At 49.5% G+C, this 26,008-nt stretch overlaps 1 protein-coding gene across 1 annotated transcript; it reads right to left on the bottom strand.

Moving 5' to 3' along the window:
* Positions 1 to 1,763: 1,763 nt before the first annotated feature.
* PRAG1 (PEAK1 related, kinase-activating pseudokinase 1) lies at positions 1,764 to 23,090 on the bottom strand. Its single transcript, XM_065634436.1, has 5 exons — positions 22,734 to 23,090; positions 19,539 to 21,370; positions 10,678 to 10,835; positions 6,475 to 7,181; positions 1,764 to 2,865 (listed from the first exon to the last, which is right to left on the bottom strand). The coding sequence occupies exons 1-5, from the start codon at positions 23,088 to 23,090 to the stop codon at positions 1,828 to 1,830; spliced, it is 4,092 nt and encodes a 1,363-aa protein (XP_065490508.1). The 3' UTR covers positions 1,764 to 1,827.
* Between the last annotated feature and the right edge of the window lie 2,918 nt (positions 23,091 to 26,008).

The raw sequence follows: 26,008 nt of genomic DNA, 5'->3' as shown, positions 1-26,008 counted from the left end.
CAGGCAGGTTCTCCAGCTGTTTCATCACTCTACTGGCCCGTGTGAGACTACACAGAGCAAGCCAGGACCAGACTTTACACAGTGATGTGTTCAGGACGGTTCATAGGATGGCAGTTCCCAAGCCAGAAGGCTCCTGCCCCTTGTGCTGGAGGGAAGTGGACCCCAGAGTCAAATGCAAGAAAGCCGGTGTATAAAAAAATCCCCGACGGCCGCAGATGGAGCCATCCCACATTCTTTCAGCAGGCAGGGACATGCATAGCCTCCTCCCTAAGGCAATCAGGGGAAATTCATTGCTAATGGGTGCCCAGCCAAGGAACCATCCCCTCCCATCAGCAGCAACCATAGCCAAACAGGTAAACAACAAAAAAAAATATCCAGATGAGAAGCCTGGAAAAGATTCACAGAAAGTGTATAAAGTGTCAAAAAAACCCTGGGGAATTAAAATTCCCCCAAGAGAGCAGGCTGGATCTGGAAGTGAATCAAGGCTGGAGGAAAGTGCTCACAAATTTCACCCCATTTTGAGCTGGAAGTGGGGTAGCTCAGCTAGTGACCTCCTGTCTCAGCTAAGCTGATGCTGGGCTTTCTCCATGTGTCCCAAACCTACCTGTTCTCCAAGGGCTGCAGAACTGGTGCCAGGAGCAAGGCAGCTCATCTTTGCCTCCTGTTGAGGTGAAAGAGAATAAAAGCAGCCCACAACCTTTTAGAAAATCAGGTTTTCTGTGCAGCAGCACAGCCTCTCTACCAGGCTGGGTGGCTGCTGTATGTCTGGATGGAGGGAAAGGGGCTGGAGGGAGCCAAGCCAGCTTCTTCCTCTTCCATCGCGCTGCTCTTACATCACATCTGTTGGAAAAGCATGTTTGCAGTGCACCCAGCCATATTCATTTCCAATTCAAACACCAGCAGCAATAGGACCCTTCCAGATCACAGGCAAGTGGCCCCAACCTTTTACACGCCAGCTCATCTTCCAATAAAGAGGTTAAATGCTAGACATAGGGACAGGTGAATTACCAGGTGAAGCGAGGGAGGTGGAGGGATGGAGAAAGCAAAGCATCTGGCCCTGACTTTCCCCCCAAGGCCTTGGAGGCAAATTGGGGATTTTCCATTTCATTAACTTTACAAGGGGTAATTCCCAGCATGCAGCATCAACCTCATGAGCTCTCTCTCACCCTTTCACAATCAACAGTCTGCACAACTAGACAGGAAAGCCATGCTATATTAGTATCTAACTAAGGTAATAGGCAGCTGATAGTGTTGCCTTCAGTGGAAAATACAGCCGATACACAAAAACAAGCAGTATTTTTGTTTTTAAAGCAAGAAACAAAATGGATGCCAAAGCCCACAAAAGATGTGAATTTGAAATCCCTTCCTGGTTCTCCCTTGCAAAGGAACATTATGTGAATTGCTTCTGCTCCCCAAGAGAAGCAGCCAACCGTTCGTCCCTGCCGCCCGCTCTGGAGAGCGGTGGTGCTCCTTGGCATAGAAGTTCTGACGCTTTAGGAGGGGTGGGGATCAAAGGGCTGTCCCACAGGCACAGAAATCAACTCAAGTACATTGTGTTCATTAGGAACATGCACACACGCAGGCAGGAGTTTATTAGTCCACAGATTTATCATACCAAAAAAAAAAAAAATTTCCCCAAATTCGGGGTAGGTTCCCAGTTTTGCCCGCTCCCAAATTAACAGTGCTGAGGGTACTAAACGTGTCTTGTGCACTCTGGTGGGAGTGCGGGGCAGGAGCTGAACATAAGATTCAAGCCTCTCGCGTGTAAAGGGGCTGGGTACATTCAGCCACAAGGAGCCCTCAGCTGCCTCCGAGACGCAGCCAAGGTCAGAGCAGCTGCAGCAATTTCAGTGTGTGCAACAGGGAGGCTGGCTCAGCAGACGCCAAGTACTGGCAGCACAGCCAGTCCTCCAGTTCAATGCTACGCTCCGTGTCCACAGCCCTCTCAGCAAACTTCATCATGAGCAGGGCACGCTTCATGTCCACCCAGTTCTGCAGCACCCTGCGCAGGGCTTCCTCCTGGCCAAGGGGCTGCTCGGTGAGGTCTTTCCGAGGACCCCAAAGCAGACACTGCAGCATCCGCTTGGCCTCCGTGATCCGCACACGCTTGATGGGATCCGCTTCCAGCAGCAGGTGGGCCAGCTGCTGGAGCCCCCGGGAGTAGATGGACAGAGTGGGCAGAGCAGGGAGGTCCTCAGGGCTGTACTCCTGCCCTCTGAGGTGCACCTTCTCCTCGAAGGGGTTGGGCTGGTGCAGCAGCTCATAGATGAGAATACCAGTCTGAAACTCATCAAACTTCTTGTACTGAGAAGCCGACACAATCTCCGGGGCCAGCCGGGCTTGACTCTTCTTCAGTTTGGAGTCTCCAGTTCCTGGCTTCTGTTTGGCCTTCAAAAAATTGCTGATGATGAGGCGGGGTAAGTGTTTGTCATCTTTGGCTTTCACACAGCTCATGGGGGGCTTGCAGGGGACAAGCAGGAGGTTCTCCAGACACAGGTCACGATGGATGATACCATGCTCTTTGAGATGCTCCAGGCCATTGCAGAGCTGGAGGAGTAAGAAGCAAACACGGCGTTCATACAGCTCAGGCTTGGCTTGGTGCAACATCACTGAGTCCCTCACGAAGTCAGCAGTGGTCTGGCTTGGCACCTCCCGCGTAATGACCACCACGCAGTCATGCTCGCTGGCAGTGCGGGAGGGATGGAGGCTATCCCCAGGCATGCTTTTCGCCATGTCTGAGGCCAGCAGCATGCTGGAGGGGACAGAGGCCACAAAATGCCCACAGTCCTGCTGGATGTTGAAGTGGACTGGCACTGCAGGGCTGCAGTACGAAGCAGCCACCTTGGACTCCTGGGTTTTACAAATCTGTGAGGAGAGACCAAAGGAAAAGTCTCATCAGTCAGTGACAGAGACAGGGCAGAGACCAGAAGTTTGGAGGTAGGTTCCTAAGCTGAGATTTGCAGATGCTAAGGGAGACATCAGTAGAAGCAGGGTGCACATTGATCTCTTTAGTACTTTAAACTATCTCCTGGTTTGAGGATCATTCTCGCACTGCAACACCCCAACCTTAGCAACCAGATGCCTGGGTTGCATTTCTGGGCATGCTTCCTTCGCCAGGCAATGCCCAGTATTTGCAGAAGGGGAGGAGGAGGAAGATAGCCCTCCCACGAGTAACTTCCAGAGATTTTGTTTCATTGCCAAGAGAAGCGACACAGATTTTACATCATGGGTGTCATCAAGATTCCCCCCTGCAACCCAGGGGACATTTTGCAGAGGGAAAAGTAGAGCCAGTGGCAGAAGATGTGCTGCCTCCGTTTCTGGAGATGGTTAACACTTGCCTGGATGAGGCCCCCTGTGACATGACGTGGCTGTGAGGGTGGCCCTGTTTGGAGAGCACTTTGTTCCCACCTAGCCCTTGTCTGGTCTTAAGCCCTGGAGCCACTTTCACATCCTCCTCAACCACTTGGCTTTGTTGTTTCAGCAACTACTCTCAAATCCCTGACCAATGGCTAATGTACTCATCAGCACAGGGAAAAAATACCAGAGAGAAAGTAGGAGCTAACAACAGGCTTACAAATCAGTGAGGGGGCAGCAAACTTGAGGGGAAAAAGCATTTTATAATCTGGATTCTCTTAAACCCACATGACTTTTATTTCATTTTGTTCTGTATTTTAGCTTTATGACTGCATTAAAGACTAAACAAACTCAAACCCAGGTTTATTATAGGAGTATCCATTAGCTTATGGGGCCTTCTGGCGTTTCTATTATACAATTTTTTTTCTTTTATTTAGCAATGTATTTATATCTCACCCACAGGAATCAGCAACAGGCTGAAACTCAGCATAAAAGGTTTCAAACCCTGAAGCATGCCACTGCCAGTCACAGCATGCGTGCAAAATCAGACAAGAAATCAATTTTGCCTCCGAGTTAAAATAAATGCAAGAATAGAGAGGAGCTGGAAAAGTGGGCTGCTTTTGTATTCCTCTAGCAAGGGTCTGAATCTAGGCATTTGCAGGTAATTCACTCAGACGAGATCATACTGTGGAGATGGGACATTTCACATTCTTATTGTCCTTTCTGTTCTAAACAAAAATACTCTGCCATGGCTGCATGCTTATTTTGTGGAAGGACAAGCTTTGGAGAGCTAGGCAGACTGCAGATTAACACAGCGGACTGCAGGAAGACACAGAAGGTCGCCAAAGGTGGAAGAGACCTTCCAGCCCTCTACCGAACCAGCCTGCTTGTTACTCCCCACATAGCAAAGCTGTCTAAGCCTTAGAAAAAGGGGAGAAACTCCTGCAAGAGAGGAGTCTCTGGAAGAATAACTGCAACCAAAGATGGGGAGATCTTTCCTGGCCAGCCATTCCTCGTGACTTTGGCTGCACCAGAGGCATCCTCCGTGCAGCAAGCTCCAAGTAGGAGCCTGAACCTGATTTAGTCAGGCATCTTTACGCGGAGAAAGAAGCCAACACATGGAGCATATCTTGGCTTAATTCCTCTAAAGCTATTTCATGTAACCTCAGCTCATTCTAACTGTTTTATCCATATCCGTGTCTGCCTGTGCACAGCCCAAACTCCGGCTCCTGCTGCTTAGCAGGCTCCTCGGCTCAAGTCATATTGTCTGCCCATTTAGAGCTCTCCAAGTCTAATTGTAACTACAACTCCGTAATCTCTTTCATGTCAGAAAATCTGTACCAGAAGCCAGGAGGCACAGCTAGGAGTCAGCCAGTTGTAAAGCTTCATGATTCTCTATTTTGGCTACCAAAAGGGAGATGGCACACGGGAAGACTGCAGGAGGTGTACATGTGCACGTGTGTAAACATGTACAAGACTTCACTTTTATGCCAGCACAGAGTATGGCCCTGTCAGAGTGTTTTTGGCTTTGTTAAGGTGCTCTGCGGCACACCAAGGGCAGAGAGTAAGACCACATCACATACAGGGACACAAAGGCAGTCCCGTTAAGAGACTGAAATGTGCTGTTCATGCCTGGGCAAGAATTCACGCACCTCAGCCACAAAGGTGAGCCTCTGAACCCCACCTAACATGGCATGCAAGAGCAAAGGCGCGTGCATGTCACTGGGAACCACAGATTGAAAAGAAGCACAGCAGGTCACCGTGCAGTTCTTGGGTTTCAGGAGGAAAGTTAAGATGTATTTAGGTATAAAAGGCAAGAGAAGCTACTGCTCTGACTGCTGGACTAGGGGTATTGGTAGAAGATCCCATCTAACTCCATTCTGGTTATTTACAGCCTCCCTGTTGGGTTGACTGTACTTCCTTTAGGATATCAACTGGCTTTAAAGCTGCCACTTAACTAAAGCATCCCCTTGGGGTTCATAATGGTGGAAACTATTCGGCAGAGATTTTTTTTCTTGCTTAATGCATCTCTGACAGTTTTTTTTTTGGGAACTACTTTAGGTTTTGAAAACAAGCTGAAGAGTAAGCAGCAACAAGATGCCCTAGGGTTAAGTCAGAATAGAAATCAAAGGCTCTGTATTCAAGTAGTAACATGGGTAAAGAATCCCAAATCCATGGGATGTGCATGAAATGGGTTGGATAAGCTTACTTACCCAGGTTTCAAAGAGCTGAACTATTGCACCTCAAGTTTCCATTTCAAACATGGATTCTATAGAATTACAGGAAAAAATTCCAGACCTGACCTTAACAGTATGTATAGGTCAGCCTCACATTGTTTAATCGAGACCTGCAGTATCTTAACAACGCCTGTGGTTTCAAGACCATATAAGCACTCACATGGTTTCTGCGTCAGACCTTACACTTAAAAGGCAGGCAGAGGCAAAAACGCTGTCTTTTGAACAGCCTTTCATCAGCTTATGTCATCAGAGGCAAATACCTTTGAGTTTACAACACAGTATTTGCACAAAGACTTTTTAGAGATAAACAGGTTGGGTTGCAGACCCTACTAGTCTGCAGCAAGAAGCATCTGACTGGCATTTGTTACAACAGAAACTGCTTCTCTAAATTAACCTTTACAAGGGGTATGGGAAAAACGGCAATTTTGTAAGGGCTTTACTTGCCAAACTTCACCTGTGAGAAAGACAAGCAGAGAAAACAGGCCATTGTGTGCTGATGGTGCTTCTCAAAGGTGTACCATTAACTCTGCTTCCCCCTCTTTCATTCAAACCTATACACCAGAAACAGGGAGAAAGAGGCTCGAAGGTACAGTCCCAGCTCAGCTACAGAACTCCACACAGCCTTGGACCCTGCAGCTCTTTGCCTCTTCCTCTCAACTGAAAGATGGAGATTAGGTTCAGGTTGCCCAGAGAGGCGATAGAAGATCCATTCCTGGAAACATTCAAGGCCAGGCTGGATGGGGCTCTGAGCAACCTGATCTAGTTGAAGATGTCCCTGCTCATTGCAGGGGGATTGGACTAGATGAGCTTTGAAGGTCCCTTCCAACCCAAACTATTCTATGTTTCTATGAGAAGCCTGGGTACCTCCTGGGCATGGGCTTACCTTCACAGCATAGGTGGTAGAAGGGTCCTTGGAGCAGGTGGCACAGTAATATATTGCATCCCCCGAATCGCAGCAGGGCTTGTTGCACGCCAGCTTGAAGAGTGACCAGTTGTTCTCGCTGAAGCGCAGCTCGTTCTTCTGCTCCCGCATGAAGCAGTCCTCACATTTGGCAACCAGGCGGCGCAAGGACTCAGCATAGAGGGCCCCCAGCTTGGCGTACACCCCCTCCTTGCTGTCAATATTGCTCAGGAGGTTGTGGAGCTGGAGGCTGGAGCCTGATGACACCTGGCTGGACACACTGAGCTGCGAGGAGGAAAGGGACTGGAGGTTTCTGCTGGGGACACAAGCCCTTGTGCTCTTACCAGTGGCTGAGCCCCAGTAGCTGTTTCCTTTGGAGCCTTTCTCCAGGGACTCGGAGGAGGAGAAAGCTCTGGGGTGGCTGAAGGGAGGCTCCTCTTGGCGGCAGACATTGCTTTCCGAGTGGCTGACATTCAGCCGGGGGCTGGCAGCACCTGAAGACGCCTGTCCCCCAAAAAAGCCATCTGGGGAGGACACGGTTCTACTGACTGTCTTCTTCTGGGGCAGAGGGGGCGGGCAGCTGGAGGCAGAGGTGGGACCATCCTCACCGGAGGCAGTAAGGAAAGCGACAAAGGGAAACACTTGGCTCTCAGCTGGAGGGGGCGAGTGATTCGGCTCAGACGAGTGCCCTAGGAGACAGTGACACACAAGAAGATGCCATGAGTGGCCCTTGCAGGCTGGGAGTGCAGGTCCTTCTCCATGTGGTAAAATACTGGCACAGGTTGCCCAGAGAGGTGGTAGATGCCCCATCCCTGGAAACATTCAAGGTCAGGCTGGATGGGGCTCTGAATAACTTGATTTAGTTGAAGATGTCCCTGCTTGTTGCAGTGGGATTGGACTAGATGACCTTTAAAAGGTCACTTCCAACCCAAACTATTCTATGATTCTTTGTCCCTGCCACCCCGACAGGCCACCTCCCCAGGGAACAGGGCAGCAAGCCAGGTTACATCAAAACCCAGTGCACAGCCCTCATCTCTTCATGACTGCAAAGCTTCACTGAAGTGGTTAGTGATTTAATCCAGTTTAATACAGCAGGTTTGCAAAGCAGGCTGCAACCCGACTTCTAGAGAAACGCTCCCCACAAAACCACTCTCCTACGAACTGCATACACAGTAGTAAAAAGCTAGTAGCGGGTAAATATTTAAGATGTGATGTGATGCACTGAGAGGTAAAAATGAAGCACTCAGGGATACGAGGACAATCTCTTAAACAAAGCCCATTTCCCCTGGGAACTGCCACCCAGTGCTTCAGCAACATGGCGTGATAAGGAGTGACTCACACTACACAGCCCCAGCTTAAGTGTGACCAGAGCAGCCCAAGAGGTGTACTGAACTTGTCTCTCTGCCTCACATCAGGTAAGGATCATGGGGCGAGACCTGGGATTTTGGCAATTTCCATCCTCCCGAAAAAATCTGGCCTCTCCCCCAGCTTATTGCCAGAGCTCTTTGCTCAGAGGATTGGGATAGCTGGCTAATTTCAGGCAGCTGTAGCAGCTGTTTTCCTACCCAGGCCAGATTGCAGACAGGTAATCCAGTTGCATGTCATGGAAGAAGGGGAAAGGAAGAGTGGAAAAAAAAAAATTGAAATAAAGAGCAATAATTTCAGGTTATGGAGACAGAATGAATGCAGAGTGGAGGGGTCTGCAGGGAAAATTAAAAGAAAAGACTTAATTATTACAGAGAATTTTCTACATCACTTGAATGATAGGCCAGACTCCTGATAAACTCAAGCTCTGCTAACACCTTGCATGCAAGTGTAGATCTTGAAAGGTGCACGGTGGGGTTTCTTCTCCAAGCAAGCCCAACGGACAGTGGGATCTATTGGTTTCTTTGAACCCAGCTTCCAAAGCTGCAGAGTGATAGCAAGTCACCCTTCCTTCTCACAAGGCTGCCAGTGAGAAGGTTTAGCTGCCAGAAGGCACTTCCTCGCAGTGGCTTTCTGCTTGCCCTGCAGGAATGCCCTGGGGCGGTTTGATGTCACCTTGCAGCAGGCGCTTGTCTCTGTCACAAGTCACAGCCCTAGTGACTCACCAGCTCTCACGTACAACCTCAAAGTGCAGGGGCTGGGATCCCCGAGCTCCCAGCCTGTCCTGGCGTGTCTGTGCAGTGTCACACGCGGCTCACAGCCGTACCAGCTGTGCCAGAGCAGCAGTCCCTGTTAGCTGCTCACCACCTGGGACCACATGAGGTGGGGCAGGTCCCCTAGTTCTCAGCTACCAGAGTGGATACTAACACAATCTGTCCCTATCCCTCCCCACCAGGGTTGGGTAGCATGACATCAATTTTCATTAGTCACCTCCCCTGCCAAGGCTGCCTGTACTCTCCTGTTGTAATACACCTCATCCCAAGCAACAGTGTTGAGAGACACCCCAGGAATGAGCAGCACTGATTTTGGCTTCTACAGAAGATGAACAGTTTCGGCACCCCATTTCTGACAACATCCTCACAAACAGCTCTGTAGGAAATGTTGTGAATCAGCACGTCTCTTTTTGCCCCAGTTCTGGGGTGCCAAGCTATCTGACTCCTGTTGGACCCTCGCCCCAGGTGTTTACCCACATGGGACGCCCAGTCACTAAGCAATTGACTGCTCTCCAGTTTCAGCTGCTCTCCAGCTGCACAGTTAACTAACTGTGCAGCCCATGGCTCAACAAGAGATGCCCCAAGCTTTAGCAAAAACCCAGACATCTGCATCATAACCTGCCTGGTCCACGGGAAAGATCCCGTCCGTTAAAACACTGTCAAAAGCCACAGGCAGGGATGGTTCAGTGCAGCATCTCTCCCCACTCCTGTCCAAGGGGCTTTGACAGAGGATACAGCCAAGAGAAATTCTTCGGCATGCAGCCCAAAAGCAACTTAACAGAGGCACCTCTGCCAGGACACGCAGCTGAATCCCTATTTCAAGAGGCAAGGTTTACTTGACAGACAGAGTCTTACAGAACAAACATCAGCACTGGAAGCTTTGGCAACCAGTCTGCACGCCTAACCCACATGCGCCAAACTGCTCTTACCTTTTCTTTTATGTGCTGCTGGGCTCTGCCCCAAGCACAGGTTAACAAATGAAACCCTTTCACAACTTGCTTAACGGTTCTCTGCACCATCAGTGTGGAGTCCTTCTGCATGTCAAGGGCTTAAAAGCTTCCCCTCCTTCATATTTTAACATCTGACAGCATAGACAATTAATGTGAGCTCACCCCACTCAGTGACTGACTGCATAGCTTCTTGCATGCATCAGCAAGAAAAATTGCATTTGGGCTATTCATCTAAAAACTCAGCTTTCCTGAGATGGGCTGAAACAGTTGCTTCTGTTAGCAGAGGCAGAGAAATCCTCTTGTCCCGTGTAATTTTGACAGCAAATTGCTTCTGTGCCCAGCAAGTAAAGTTCCAAGATCTGTGAGTTTTATTTCCCCTCTACAATTTCCTGGCATGGCCTCACTGTCAGATTCCGAGTTAGTGGTGGAAAAATGGAGTTTCCAGAGCTCTGGCTCTTAATTTTATTGCTGAACGTTGTTGCTCTTGGAAAGACAGAACTTCCACTACATGAAGTTTGCTTTTGCAAAGGAAATACTTTCTGAGCTGCTGAACACGTTAGTGCATGTCTAAGTTACGCACTGATGAGAGAAGTGACTTCATAGTAAGTATTTTTTAAGCTCAGTTAAACGAGTGCAGGCAGATTTTTTCCTCTTCAAGAAATAACTGGGAACACAATGAGAGGGAGAGAACACTTCTACCACAAGTAGTAATCCTCAAATCTGTGGAGGACTTTCTGCAGCAGGCCTGCTTGTGACCTCATGCAATGTATGAGGCACAAGCAGGATAAGGACAGTTGCTTTAGGATGGAGGTTTTATCCAGACAAGAGGAGAGCCACAGAATTAATGATTTTGGCATTTGCCAAATTAAAGAGGAAAAAGCCCATGATGTTGGCCTGACTCTGTGATATTCTTCTTAAGTGCATCAAGAAGCAGAAGGATAGGAAAAGTAGAAAGACAAAGGGTTGCTGGGGGAGCTATGTGATGGGACTCTCATGATCCCTGCTCTGAAGATGCTTCCCCAGCAACGGGACTCAGGATGGAGGTAACTCCTTCCTCAGGTCCAACACTACCTCTCCCACACCTGACGGTCACTTACGGCCATCGCTGCCAGTCTGGGTATCTGAGTCGAGGCTGTCACTGGAACCAGCTGTGAAGCTGACGTGGACGGTCCTGAAAGGTGGGCTGAGGCTCTCAGCAGAGCTGTTGCTGACCCTCTCCAGCTCAGCGTTATTCGGGTTCATCTTCAGAGCATGCCTAGAGAGAGAGAAAGAGTCAAGAGACAGATGGCAAAAGATAACCTGTGTGCACTTGTGCATGGAGACTCAAGCTGAGAGCAGCCTTAGCTTGGTCCCTGCACACCCATCTGGACACTGTGCAGCCCTTTACCATGCCGTCACTGGGAAGTGGGGACCCACCACTGTTTGCCTTCAGTGAAGTTCTCAAGGGAAGGGAGTGGCATCACTCCTCCCATTTTACAGAAGGGCAGGTTGAGGCTGGGTGTCAGAATCCAGTTCCTTCATGGTGGAGGCGTAAGTGGAAGATGAGTCTGTCCCTAGCAGCTGTTGTCTCCTCAGTGCATTACAATAACAACCGGCACCTTCTGCCTCTGCAGAAAGCGTCTCCCAAACTCAGGACCTATCCGCAACTTTTAATGTAAGACCTACAGTTTTCCATGCAGCTTCCATCTAAATAAATAAATAAATAAAAACATAAACTGGGCTTACAACCTGTGAGGTCGCAGTTTAAGTGATCAGTTATAGGCAAGCAGGACTTTTTACTAAGATAAGTAATTTCCCCTGCATTTTCTTCATTTTTTGCTCCTTGGAAAACAGTAGAAGCTGTTGAAATCGGGCAACACATCAGAGCACAAACACTCCTAGGTTTGGTACCATTCAGACCCTCCATTGACCAGCAAATGAAGGTTATTTGTAAACATTTTTTAAGTAAAGCTGCCAATCTGCTGACAAAATTCAACATGTTATTGATTAGCGATGTGAAAAGGTTAGTGGCAGACTTGTAAAAAAGAAAAAGGACTTCCACCAGCTATCTTGCCGGAAGGTATCCAGTGTTTCCTAATCAGACGGCTGAACGGCTGCTGAGAAAGACAAACAAAAGACGTGCATGACCGTTTTCTCGTGGCACCCTGTTCACGCACACAGGATCCCTCCTCTTCCAAAACCCCCAAGCACAGCAGAAGCCATGAGCGATTTTTATTTGAAGACTGAGAAATGTTTAGTTCCCCATCCAGACAAAGCACTTACTCTTGTGTCCAGACCACCACATGGAGAGCAGAGTGTATGAGAAGCCCGGAAGAAACTTCTGCCAGACTTCCTCATTTGCCTCAGCAGCTCAGTCTAAAAATACTCAGGGGCTGATGAAAATACGGCTCTAAAAACCACCTCAGGTATAGCTCAGCAGAGACACTGGTCTTGCACCAGTGATGAATTCACCACAGCAACCTTCTTGGGGATGACTGACAAAACTTCACAATGCACCGCACAAGTCACAGTTAAAAAATAGAAAGAGTGAGAGACGCATTGAGGTTTTTAGCTCTGTTATGATTAACGCTGTTGAAAGCAACCAACTGGACTGAAATACTTTTTTTTAAAAATAATAAAGATATATCTTTATCCTACAACTTTATCAGACACTTAACGTTTAGTAATTTGAGGGAAAAAGAGGCATGTATGCACACCCATGCCAGTGTGCTGCCTGACCTGGCAAGAATCAAGGAAGCGTCTGAATCCATAAGAAAAGAAGATTTTGCAAGAGAGCCAGTCTCGATTTGCACAAATGAGAGGTTTTCTAACATATTCCTCCCCTGCCTCCCCCACCCCCAAGAAAAGTTGGTGCATTTCTGTTTCCTTCCCATTGCTTAAACACAAATCCGCAGAGCTGCCTTACCATTCCCGCACTCAGAGAGAGATGGGACTTTGCTCGGCGAGGTCCAAGGTCCACCCCATGCAGACACACCTATTCCTCCAAGCAACCTGGGTGCAACACCGCGTCTGCCAGCGCCCAGCCGGCTGACGCGTCCGCTGAGCTCAGCGGCACGGTGAAGTCAGATGTACAGAGAGCCCCGTTTCCTCTCTCTGTACCGCCGTGACTTATGTAAAATGCAGTTCCTGAATAGGCACACCGAAATAGAAATTGTTTGCTGCTTAAACGACATCCTGCTCTTGTTTCAGATGTTACAGCCAGGCCAGCTATTACCGCCTGGAAATACCTTCGCTTTACATCACCCTCTCCGCTTTACATCTCTCTCTTTTCCTATGAGCTGCTTGAAGCCCAGGCTGCAGCCTACACAGATTAAAATACTACCCACTATACCAAAGAATTACTGAAAACATTTGCTAGGGCCAAACTCCCCCATTTCAGTAAAATTCCACCCCAAGAGCTGAACGATTCCACCCCAATTGCTGCAACAGCCTGTGGGAATCCTGACTTACAGCTGACCTGAACTCCCCCAGCTTTGCTGGTGTTCCTTCCACCATGCATGACTGCAAGGGCACAGGTGACTGTTCTCCATCTCCTTCTTGTCACCAAAGTATACTGGAAATAAAGAGCATCAACCCATCTTAAACCTGAAGAAATCACTGGGATTGCCCCTCCACTGGCTTGCTAACATCTGCAGGCTCCATTGCCCTTCAGAAAGATGTAGCAGTGGTTAATTCTCCCCTATTTAAAAAATCTGTGCTCAGCACCTTAAATGTAACTGGCAACTTCAAGAGCAGCACCAGATCCTCCCTATGTGCCAGTGCCTAAAGAACAGGTCACAAAAGTCAGTCTCCCAATCTAATAACCTAAAAGGATGGGATTTACAGCTCTGCAAATTATTCCGGCAACTTTAAATACACTGCAATTACTCAACACCCTCCATGCAACACACTGACATATTCAAGCAACACTTCCTGTTCACTATTCCCCCGTTTTCCCACCCTAAACAATTTCATCCAGCTGGCTCTCCACACAATTCCCACAGTCCTGCCTAAAACAAGTCAAGGTTGAAAACAGTAGTCTTGTAAAAAAACCCCAAAAAACACAAACCCAACCAACCAACCAAAAAAACACACCAAAAAAACAACCAAAAAAACCCCAACTAGTTTGGAGTTCTGTAACATTGCAAATGCTCCACATTGCATCTCCAACCAGGGTATGCTTTGTCTTTCCCTTGATTCAGATTTGAATGGTAGACTTGTTTTTAATTTCACATTTCTTAACAGTTCGGGGTCCCACCTGACACTGCCGTGGGACTCCAGCATTGCTGGCTGAGCACTTTGCACTTCTCAGAGGGAGCAGAGGTGGGCACCATCGCTTCCCTCACCACAGCAGATACATATGCCTTGGGATATCACCCCAAGGATCCCTTGGACTCCAGGCATGCCTTTGGCTTGAATTCCCTGCCTGAGATTTGGCACATGGACCTGGTTACATTCCAGAAGTTCAAGGGGCAGAGAGGCTGAGAGTGGGAGAAGACCACTCAGATGCAAGAGCTGCGAGGCTCCCACTTGCCCCTTTCCAGTGGCCATCACACGTGCAGCCTGTTGGCAGTGGTGGAGTATGCTGGAAGGCATCTCGCCCCCATGCAGAGACCCCATCACAAGGAGCACCCACTCTGCAGCCCCATCACAGGGGTTTCCCAGCCTTGCTGTGCCAGCAGGAGAGGTTGGCTTCCTCTCAGCACAGGTGACAGGGCTTGGACAGATAACAGAGATGATGAGCTTTATAAATCATACCACTGGGGAAGGAAGCAGAGGAGAGCAGAGAACACGCACAAACCACATGCCAGGAGAAGGCCGGTGACAACGTCAACAGGACACCCTCTCTAAAAATAAAACACTGGAACTAGCATGTGGCAGAGAGAAGAGCCAGACTACATTACAGCATCAAACACAACACATGGATGGGCATAATTATTTCACAAGAGGAAGCACCGTTGTACCATATGCTTGTCTATCATGAAACATGGATAATTTTATCTTCCTCCTCCCTCCACTGCTGTTTCTTCCAACATCTTCCCCTGGATGCACAGGGTGGTCAAAAAGCAGCATACAGGAGCTTACAACGTTTGAGGCTTGGTTTTGTACTTATCCTTCTGCTACCAGCTGGCAAAGCAGGGAAAGCAAAATCGAGGTGAGGGAAAGAGAGGATTTTGAAATGCTTCTAGCTCTGTCCAGAGGACCCTACCTCTCCTCCCTGTACCAAAAGGTTTTACGTAGTGCAGGTTAAGTTGAAGCAAGGGTTTGGAATCAGGAGATACAAGGGGAAATTCAGATGGGGTGCAGAATTAAGATGGTAAATTGGTCAAAAATTCGATGACTGCATGCTCCCATGTGGTGAAGAGGACAACAAATCTCATTTCAATTTCCAACTCTGCGCTTTTTTAAGTGGTAAGATAGGAAACAAGCAGAAAAGCAAATGGCTTTCATTTTAAAAGAAAAAATCTCTCCTAAAAGATTGGCTGCTAAAACAAAACCTTTTAAAAATGATCCACTGGCAAAAGCAGCATGAGAAATTCCTGATTAGTTTCAGACAAAAAACACAGGGAGAATCCAAAAGGTGCATTACCTCCTTGTCCTGGAGTGCAATTCTCTCTCCTGCTTGAGCCACACCCTCCCTTATTTGCTTTATTTACTTATTTAATTATCAATTATGGATTTAAATGGACTCCATCTAGAGGTTTTTTTCGGGGGGGTTATTATTATTTAACTAATTTTTTAAAATAATAATAAATCTGGCTTGTCCTAGACTAAACGCAGCAAGTCTCTGCTATCATCCACAGTCACAGAGAAAAGGATCAAAATTTGGGACCCGCATGATATCCAATAGCGTTTGCAATTGCCACAGTGGCTCCATATAGCCAGTCTGCTTTTGTCACCAAGGTGCACCCTGACACTGAGGTCCAAGGAGAAACAAATGCCTCAGGAATGGTAAGAAAATGAGAATATTCTGTCTCAGATCAGTTCTGGGCAAGAAACACACAGCACAGTCCCACCAGCCAGCATCACCTGCCCAGCAAGGAGCAAACCTGGCTCCTTTCCTGGTGATCCAATTCCTAACATCATTGGATTTTTGTAACACTTGTTTTCTGTTCCCTCTGGCAACAGACGCCAGCAGCAGCACCATAACACACTATGTGGCACATCTCAAGCTCACTGGGCTTGGCTGTTTCCAGTGACGGCGGGTGTCAAGATACGCTGCGCTAAACACTTTTGTTACCCATGTGAGCGCATTCAGCAAGTCTCAGAAGCTATCTGTGGTGCTGCCTTTTGAAGGTGGCATTAATTATGATAAAACCAGCTCAAGATGCAAAACAGCATCACTGCTTCCTTTCTTTAAGAGGCACGTGGAATAAATTAACTGTCAAGGTTTTGCAGGCTAGGAGGAACCATTAGGATCTTTTAGCCTGACCCTCTGCATAAGAGAGATGTAAATTTCAGCAAAGATTCATCCCTCCTGTCAGGAAATTGAAGGCCACGCTAGAGCATTTCACACCAAAGCAGCTTTAAGTCATCATTGTGCATACAAGTGCAGGGGATGGTGGTTCCCCTGGTGAGCCCTTTCCATAGCCAACTACTTTCCTGGCTTCTGGAATACCAGCCACCATCTTCCCTTTCCAATCTCTTTCCTCTTGTAGTTCAACTCATTTTCCATTCTGTTTCAGACTGAGCATACCTTAAATATCTATAATCTTTCAAACAAGAAGGAAAAAAAGATTGTATGATGAAACAGTCACAAGACATCCAGCATAGCTTTATATAGGCACAAATTCATTATTTTCCTCTTTTTGTGCCAACTTTCAAAACTCACAAAACTGCTCCTTCCACCATCATAAGAGACAGCTTACTGCAAAACCAGAGTTTCTTCAATGCATAACAGGGATTTACCCAGTAATAACTTTTTTTCTTTTAATTGTTAGGACCAAGGTGAACAAAATGTACAGATTCTTTTCTTTCTCTGCTTTGAAGCTAGTTTGAACGCACATGCAAGTTTTCTTTAAAATAAGGAATTAAGTTTAATTAGGAAGCTCAAACAGGCAGGATTGATTTTCCAACATTGAATCAAGTATCTTGCTACAGCTTAAGATCTAGAAGGAAAAAGGATGATTACACACCTTTCCTGAAGCTGAAATGAACCCTGATTTGCTAAGCCCCAGCCCCCAAGACTGTGCCATAACCAGATCTATGCTGGCTTCACCTCCATCCATCCATCCAAAGGAGCCTTGGCAGCTGTGCTACCAGAGAACGTCTTGGGCTGATGAGCTCTGTCTCCGCGAGGGACTACATAGGCGTAACAGAAATATCGGTGGTGGTTCTTCCATTACAGACAAACACATGCCCACAGACTGCCCAGGCCTAGGAGAGTGTAGAAGAGTCTCAGAGTCATCTTTGTGTGCAAGACCTCCTCCCTTCTTCAGGCATTTGGCTGCAGCTCAGGAAGACCGGAGGAGATGTTCCTCCAGCACCAGGTAAGAGTCATGTCATGACCCGAAGCTGCAAGCAATGACTGCCCAGGGTAACACAATCCCACTATGGTGATTTTAACCAGTTGTGCACGTAGTCATCCCTTCCACTGCCACGTGCAGGTAGCAACACCCTGGTTCCTGCATCGACACGCTCAGAGAAGCCACACTTGAGACAAAAACGAGAGCACCCTCAAAGCAAACAAAGCAACCAGCTGAGTTTGCATGGCTTGCAAAACCTGCCGTCTGATCAAATGGCTTCTCTGGCGGGCTGCGCAGGGGTTTGGTAGCCGGAGGGTGGGCCATGCTCTTTGAGTTAAGGTGCCCCAAGGCTTAGCTGCAGGCATTGAGGCATTTAGGAGATAAATATATGTAGCACAACACATAGCCTACAGTCACAGGGGGAAAAGCAATGCCAGCACCTACGTCAATCAACCAGCTGGTAGAGTTTATGGCTCTGCCAGAGGTCCCAGTCACAGATGCTACTTGTTCTCCGACCTCAGTTTCCCTGCGCTCTTTCACTCAGGTTTCTCTAGCACACAGATGCTTTCAGGATGACTCAGAAGCAACTGGTACAGTGTGCACATCCTAGTCACACCAAGAGCATGAAACAGCCCCTCCAAGGAACAGAATATGCTCCACATCCCTGAGTGTAACTCCACACAGAGGGCAAGAGCAGGGCATCCTCCTGTCTTGGAGCACAGCTGGTCCAAGTCATCCAGCCAAGGAGCAACCCTGACACATTAAGTAGCCCCCCACTTCCACTCCCAGCCCTCACAAAGACACAAAGGAGACTCAAAGCCCTGCCAGGGAAGCCCAAGACAGACAAAGGGCTCTGCATGGCTGGTCCTTCATAAGCAGAAAGAGGTCCTAGCACTACAAGTGGAAAATGCTGCTGGAATACATATTGCTGAGTTTGAGTGCCACCACCCTTCCGGCCTGCCCAGTGACCTCTCCTCTGCAGGGGAAGGAATCAGGTTCTGGAGGACTTTCAGCAGGCACCTTGGCATTTCTTAAATGATCACTGCTCAAGAGCATCATATTGCCACAGCTCTGCTGGGCCTCAACAACACCTCATGCGGCAAATACAACCCCAAGCCATGGGCTGACAGGAGAAATCAAGTAGCAGCAGCCATGAGAGAAAGGCCATGGGGTCAAAGCTGAAGTACATCTTAGCATTCTCTTCGATTTTAAAGGCAATAAAACTCATCTGTGTGCTCACTTGCTTGTGGACCTTTTCTTTCCACTGACATGAGCAAGCATGTAGCATCATAGCAGGAAACCCAGCATTAAGAAGTACAGCCTCCCTTTCCTCTCAAAACCAAATTTGTTCACCTCTTGGTCAATTTAAAACACTAGTTCCTTGGGCTAGCCAGCCCTAAAAACACTGAAAATTCAATGTGAGAACAAAACAGGGGATGGGCCAACTCAACCACAGTCTCAACCTGGAGGTCACTGATACCTACACATAAGCTCAACTATGGACCCCAAGAGCAAGTTCTCCTCTGAACATCCATCCCTTCTCTCGATTTTTAAATCAAAGAGCTGGAGTCAAATCTGTTGTACAATGCACAGTTCCAGGTAACAAAATTGATGCACACAATAAAGTGAATACAGGACATCCAACCCCACTATGATCAGAGAACCTAATCCATTAGTTGCATAGCAAGGAAATACATTTTTCTTCCTTCATTTTATAATTTTTTTCCTTTTTTTTTTTCTGATGCACACAGCTGCATATACTGAATGCACACAAAGTATCGGAAGCCTGTTTTCTTAATCACTTAAGCAGAGCTGCTTCCTTCCCTGATGGACAGCTCTCCCTCCTTCACATTTGTTTTGTAGGGCCTGCTGTCACCCTGCCTGCAAACCTGACTTCAGGAGAGCGGCAAGCGGAAGGCTGCCTGAAGCCAGGCGGCTCCCGCACATCCTGAGTGCATGTTAGGTAAGCTCCAGTTACCTCTTTGCAGGTGAGGAGTCCTCCCTGGGAAGTTAACCTCAAAAGCAAAAAGACATTGGAGCCAAACTGAAAATGAGGATTTCAGAGGCCCTTGCTATTAGTACCAAGAGCAGTTGCCCAAATCCGCCTACGAGAGGAGCTCACGACCCCAGATTTTCTCTCATATTCAACATCAAGGAACTGTGCTGAGACAGAACGAAGCTGTGACGTGGGAAACCCCAGCCATCTCAGGCACAGACCTTGTTCTCACTTGAATACTGGGACCCAAGACAGTACCTTGCATCCCTGAAGGGCTTTCGCAAGTATGCATAGCATTCGAACCAGGACTTGCAAAGATCTGACAGCTTTTCAGTGTAAAAAAGTAAGTAGTTTATCAGCCATGCAGTCACCTCCCATGCTCCTGAAAGGCCATTGTTGAACAGAAAAGGAAGAAAAAAAAGAACAGGAAGCACCTCCTAGTCAATCAATCTGTGCAGCAAACACCCCAATTGCAAACAGTTAATATGCCGCCACGCACACACTCACAGGGCTGTACCTGGACTGCTTTTTCGGCGGCGGCGGTGGTGGTGTAAATTCCACGCCATTGCTCTTGTCTTTAGGGTAATCAAAGGAGAAAGATGATGATTTGCTGATCCCAGTCTGGCTTTCCAGCACTGGGCCGTCATCCACAAGGTCGGCACCAGCTCTTCCATTCTCAGCTCCCACTGCCCATGGGTGAGTTAAGAGCTCCCGCTCCTCCTCCTCCTCCTCCTCCTCTATCCGGCACTGCTTGGTCCATGTTGGGGTGTAGTATTTCTGCCTCCTGTCATAGGATGAGCCTGCCAGGCCTCTGCTGGACTCCTCCGCAGAGACCCCGTTGATGTGAGTGCACGAAGAAGGGGATGCCCCAAAGGCACCTGTATCTGTACTGCTCCTCGGCAGCAGCTGAACACCAGCTCCGTCATGGCTATTGTCATCACCAAACCTCGCCACATGGGAGCTCACTGGGGGCACATGGTTCCCTTCACTGCCTGTCTGGCTGGTTTTTGACATCTTTGGGGGAATGGCTGGACTCTCAGTAACTGGAGTCTTGGCAGGAGCTGCCAGGTGAAATCGCGGGCTGTTTTCGTTTCCAGGTGGTTGAAAAATCTCTCCAGGCTCAATGGCAGCTGATGAAGTCCCAAAATCAGGGTGGGAGGTGGGGCTGATACATGGCCACTGAACTCCCACCGCTGAGTCAGGGCTGCTGAGGAATATTGTCTTGTGATCATCCTCAGTGTGCGCTGTCATGATAGTTATCTTTGCCGCCACCTGGCTGGTGGAGTCCTGGTATTCCTTCTCACCACCCAAAGCCCAACTGCCATCCCTCCACATCCCATCGGCTTGCTCCTTGCCAGTACCATGGGCCAACTTCTCCACTTTTGCCTGTCCACCGACAGCCTTCAGCTGCATCTTTTTCCTCTTGGTGCTCTCAGCATAGATGGGATCACTGCGGGGTGGTGAGGCAAGGCGAGAGTGCTGCGGCTCCACCAGAGCCTGCTGAGGGGTGCTTGAACCCTCAGGCCGGTGGCCTCTGGTGACAGAGGGCTCTCCAGGGAGAGGAGAGTCCTTGTCCTCCCGGGATAAAGCAAAGGCAGCTGTCTTGCTGCTGCCTGTGCTCTCAGGGAGGGCAGCAGGCTCAGCGTGGAGAGCCAGCTTTTTCCTCTCTGAACACGGGGCATAGGGGAGAGAATCACCCTGGTCTTTCGTGATGCAGAAGGCCACATTCACAGTTCTGTGCTCCTCTTCACTAAACTTGACCGCCCTGCCACTTGGCCTGGGAATTTCGGGAGCATCTCGCTGCCTCCATCCGCAGGGAGCGGGGCTCTCCTTCTCGCACCGGGCAACCTTCCCCTCTGCACAACGCGGCTCCCGCAAGACTGGGCACTCTCTGCGGCAGTCTGTGATCAAACAGTACTCACCCCCCTCGCTTTCAAAGCTGGAGGAGAGGGGACCACAGTCACCCTCCGAGGGAAGTGCTGCTCCTTGTCTGGCTTGAGAAGAAGGGTTTCTGCTGGAGTTCACAGTGCTTCTGTCCCCCAGGGCAGATGCATTAGGGCAGGGGCCCCGACGCGGCAGGACAAACTTGTCTTTGGCTCTGTCCTCCTGCTTGCCCACCTCACCCACAAGCACCAGGCTGTGGATGGAGACATTTCTCTCCACTCGACTCTCCAGGCTGCGTAGGCCCACCATGGAGTAGCTCGGAGGACAGCAAGACAAGCAGTCGCTGGGCGGGTTGTGAAGGAAGGGCTTTCTCACACCACCATTGCCAAAATTGTCGAGGCAGATCCGCTGTGCATCTCCTGATTTCAGAAGGAGGTGTTTGCCAGAAACCATTCCCCAGCTGACCTGCATGGGCCAAAGAGAGTGCATATGCAATATGAAAGAGAATTTTTTTTTGAACAAACAAGCAGAATACAACAAAAGAAAAAAGTCCAGCTCCACAGAAAAGTCCTCTGGCATTCGCAGTCTGTTTTGCTCTGTGCTCACCCCAGCAATAACTACTGCAAATCTTTTCTACTTAAATTACACTTGTCCTATTTCCTGGACCATTTGCAATCCTTGCATTACTAACAATGGCAATGCATTGAAATAAGGCATTCTCCTTTCTCTTTCTGTGGGTTTGCTGCCAGAAGCATGTCCAACCTATCATCCTGTCTGTGAATCACCATGCAATTAAAGATTCAGAGTGGAAAGGAATATTTGCCCCTCCCTCGACTTATTTCTGTTTCATTTCACACTACTGCCTCTGACTCCAGAGCATAGACATGGACTATCACAGGTTATCCTAGGATAGCAGCTTGGCTACACTCAGCAGTAGGTACTGGGGAGCAGGCGGGGAAAGATATTCAAAATTTTCATCTAAGGGAGATCTATCCTGCTTGCCAAGGGAGAGAGGGAGTGGGAGAGGCAGGGTGCCTGTGAAGCAAACCCCAGCCCCAGGGTGGCAGAACCTGCTCCCATAGTGCAAAATTCAGCCTAGGGCCAAATCTGCCTGCACAGATCAAAGCCCACTGATGCTGGCAGCCTGCACTCATGTGCCCTTTATCCCTGGAGTAGAAGCAAGAGAGAGCAATGAGAGGCTAAGAAGAGAGCCGGGGAGCCCTAACTCTCCTCTGGGGCAAGGGTGGGAGATGGGAGCACACCTAAGCCACAGACAGGGCGACAGCAGACCAGGCATCACTCCACATGGCTGGGACAGTGCCAATATCAACTCATACGGGAGAAGAGTGAACTGCCCATCAACTCAAACCACCAGGACTTGCCAGTTTGCAGGCAGGCAGCAGCGCTACACCCAGAGGGCACTACTGCTCTGGCAGAGATTGGGAGCCCAAGCAGTTGGGCTAGGAAGGCAGGACACTTAGTTCCTCATCCACAAAGGCCGTGGATCCAGTTAGCACTGGCTGCAATCAGACAGGACTTCTTTCCAGTATACCTTCCCAGGAAAATAACTTTAACCTGCATCCTCATTTACAATCCGGAAGTTCCTAAACAAACAACATATTTTTAAGCTCCTTTGCACGTGCCTTGTGAGTAACATCTCATTCAGCTTCAGCCAAAGATACTTTGAGAAACCAATATACAGCTTAAAAACCGGAGTTAAGACCAGAAGGGAAAGCGAAGGGAAGGAAACGGTTTTAACAGATATACCTAGCACTCCTAGGGAGAGATAAGTAACGGGAAGTCATGCTTTGACTGGATTAATCATTACCTGTGACAAATCTGCATTCATATTCACATCCACCCACGCGTCAGAAACATCTGAGTTTATCATAGTTGGCTTAACAGCAATTGTTGGCTTTGAGAAGGGAGGGGTATTTACACCTTCGTCTTCCAATGCAGGGCTCTCAGGCTTGATCCTAACTCCATTCGGGAGCACGCCACAAGTTCCCACGTCTGGGGGTGTTTGCAGTTGATGGGAACTCTTTGGGTTGAAGCAGTTTTTGCAGGACCCGGGCTTCCAAACGTGTTCCACAAAGTCACTGCACGCAGACATCTTCAAATCCTCGTGGCTCAGACCCAGAGCCCTCTGTGTCTTCGGCACTGTCCTCCGCTGCTCATTTTGCATTTGGTCCCCAGGGCCGCTCTCAAAGATCACTTAGTTATCTGGAAAAGCACAACATTGTCTGATTAGTTTGGTTATGCCCCCAAATGGTAAGATTTTTAATAGGATGGCTGATAATTACACTTGATCTGCCTTCATCACAAGAGGTTATTGTTTACAAGGCTTTTTTCACAGCTTAGCTAAAGCCCACACAGTCATTTAAAAAGCCTCAACTTCTAAGCATAGCTCTGTAATAGAGAAGACATCAAGCAAGCAGCATTCCTATGTGATTTAATTCCCTGTTTAATGAGCATGTATAACCAGCCTCGTGCAAGGTTTAGATCAAGGGTAAAGGAAAGAGGTCTTGGAAATAGCTGTTTGCAGCCCCACAAGCAGAGCCAGGCAGGAAAAATTCCTTCTTCAAAGTGGCATCCTGTCTCTGGAAAATAAAAAGGCCTGGAGATACAAAGACCAGAATCAGCAACTGTGTAACCAAGGGGACCGGCAACAACCTTCCTTCACCCAGAAGCACCACTGTGATTACTGCCAGGGTACACAAAGGATTCTCTCCCACCCAGTGCAACAGAGACAGACAATCAGCACGGCTGGGGCTGGCACTGATTTGAGCAAGTGCCTGGCAGAAAGCTCTTATCTGGTTTGCCAGGAGCCACAAATAACAGTGTCAGCTCGCTGAAACGATGCATTGTCTGCAAAGGGAGAAACGTTTTGCTCTTGGATCACTTAACAGACAAGAATCTCTTCCCATCTTCGTTCCCCAGGAGGAAATGCCCCAGGAACAAGACATTCCTGCATTCCTGTGCCCCCCCTCCCTGCATGGCCAGGTCTGATGGCACTCAGCCAATAGCTACCTGGAGCTAACAACTTTGGAGGTACTTCAGAGGAGGACTCCCACAAAGCTCAGTGGATTAGGGAAGAGAAAAATCAGAAAACACAACTAGATCAGGAGAATTACAGCCAGCTGCTATGAGTGTCAGGGCACACAAGTGTCCCACATTGCTCCACAGAGTCCTTCCCCACCTAACCAACTTCAGGTCATCATGTCCAGCCAGCTGACCCCAATGCAAAGGCAAAGCAAACTGAGGCTCCTTCCCCGCAGGTGTCCGAGTGAAAAGGCACTTTTACACCCCAATCCTGACTGCATGAGAACACAGTTTAGCAGCCTGATACTTCAGTGGTTTCCCCACACAGACATACTGGAACACCACTGTGGCTGTGGACAACTTTGCACCTGCACGCACCTCTAAACCAGCCTGCACTTCAGTAAGGTCTCTTGACTCTGGGCTCAGAGATGCCCTGGCCACCCTCTCCAACAGCCACCCTATCGCACAGTAAAAAGAAAGAATACTAGTAAGAGCTTGGGTGGGATGAAGTGAACTGGGGGAAAAGGCACTGACTCACTTTCCCCTTGGAAAAGGAGGCTTTGATTGGCTAAAGCATTAGTACCTGCAGACTCCTTCTGTCGGGCAAGCTGATAAATTAGGATCTGTATCATGAAAGAGCAGATAAAAGGGAATATCAATGGGATTCACAGATTAGTGCATCCCTCTCTCTTTTCAGAGAAGAAGGGACACATTTTTCCATAGACTTCACAGAGTTCAAATTAGCCAAAGGACAGCAAATCGCTCTTGGATGTACCCCAACACCTTCAACAAGATTAGCATTAGTTGCAGGGAAAATATCTTTAAAAAATATTCTAGCACCATTGGTTTTTTTTCCTTTCAAATCTAGCAAGCAGTGTCCAGCACCACACAAAGCTGAACAAGTGTCCCGATGAGAACCAGCAAAGAAAAAAAAAAAAAAATCAAAATCAAAGGGAGGAAAAGCAGGGACCAGAGCCAGAAAAAACTCTTCACTTCTGCTTTAATAATCGGCGCTGCCAACTGCCTTTTAAAGATCGGGATTTCCCTTTCTGCAGCTGAAGCAGCCGCTGTGTCTCGCCGGCCAGAGCCCGGGGCAGGCGGGCCCGTGTCCGCACACCGGCGGGGCAGCCGGTACCCGGCCCACACCGACCCACGCAGCGCCGCGCGGGGAAACCGGCCCGGATCACCCCTCTCTCCGGGCAAGCCGAAAGCCAGGAGCTGCCTCGGGCACGCCCGGAGCCCCCGCGCTTCCCGGGGCACCGGCGAGGACCCGATACAAAGGCTACCTGTTACCTGGGACAGAGATGAGAGGATGCGGCACAAGGATGCGCCGGCGGAAAATAAAAAACAAAACAAAAAACCAAACCAACCCCCAACCCAAGCAGCTCTGGCTGCCGGACGGCTCCTCCGGGGCGCCGGGCACCTACCGGGACTGGGAAAAGTTTACCGGGCAGGGCCCGCGGAGGCTCCCGATGGTGCCGGTGGGGACCGGTGCGCGCCCCGGGGCGGCTTCGCCCCCGTCCCGCCCTCCGCCCGCATGCTCGGCGGGCACCGGCACGGCCCCACCTGCACGGCACGGCACGGCCCGGCCCTGGACCCCCGGCAGCCCCGCCCCGGCCCCGAGCGGCGGCGGGGTCCCTCCCCGCCCGGCTTTGTCCCGGGAGGCGGTCGCCCGGCGCTGCCACCGGCCCCGCTTCTCGCTCACCAGCCTCCCGCCGCCGCAGCGGGGTTCCGCTCCGCGCTGCGCCCGGCCACGGCCGCCGCCGCCGCCACCGGGCGAGTAGCAACCGCGGCCCCGCGTGGGCCGGGGGGCAGCGGCCGCCCCGCCCCGCTCCGCCTCCCGGCCCGCCCCCTCGGGGCACGGCGTGGGCAGCAGCCCGGGCGGGGGCAGGGCGGCACCCCCCGCACACGCGTGTGTCCCCTTAGCACAAAGCGCAGCCACCCGCTGCAGGAGCACATGCACCCCTCAGCGACACACACCCCCGCCATCCCCAGCACCGCTCACTCAGACGCGCCTCGTCTCAGGGACATCCCCCCCGGGTACCAACCCCCTCGGAGGGA

Source organism: Caloenas nicobarica, chromosome 4 (assembly GCF_036013445.1).
Source record: "Caloenas nicobarica isolate bCalNic1 chromosome 4, bCalNic1.hap1, whole genome shotgun sequence".
NCBI classification, from domain to species: domain Eukaryota; kingdom Metazoa; phylum Chordata; class Aves; order Columbiformes; family Columbidae; genus Caloenas; species Caloenas nicobarica.
Note: the sequence above shows the minus strand (reverse complement) of the source record. Positions and strands in the feature narration are given on the sequence as shown.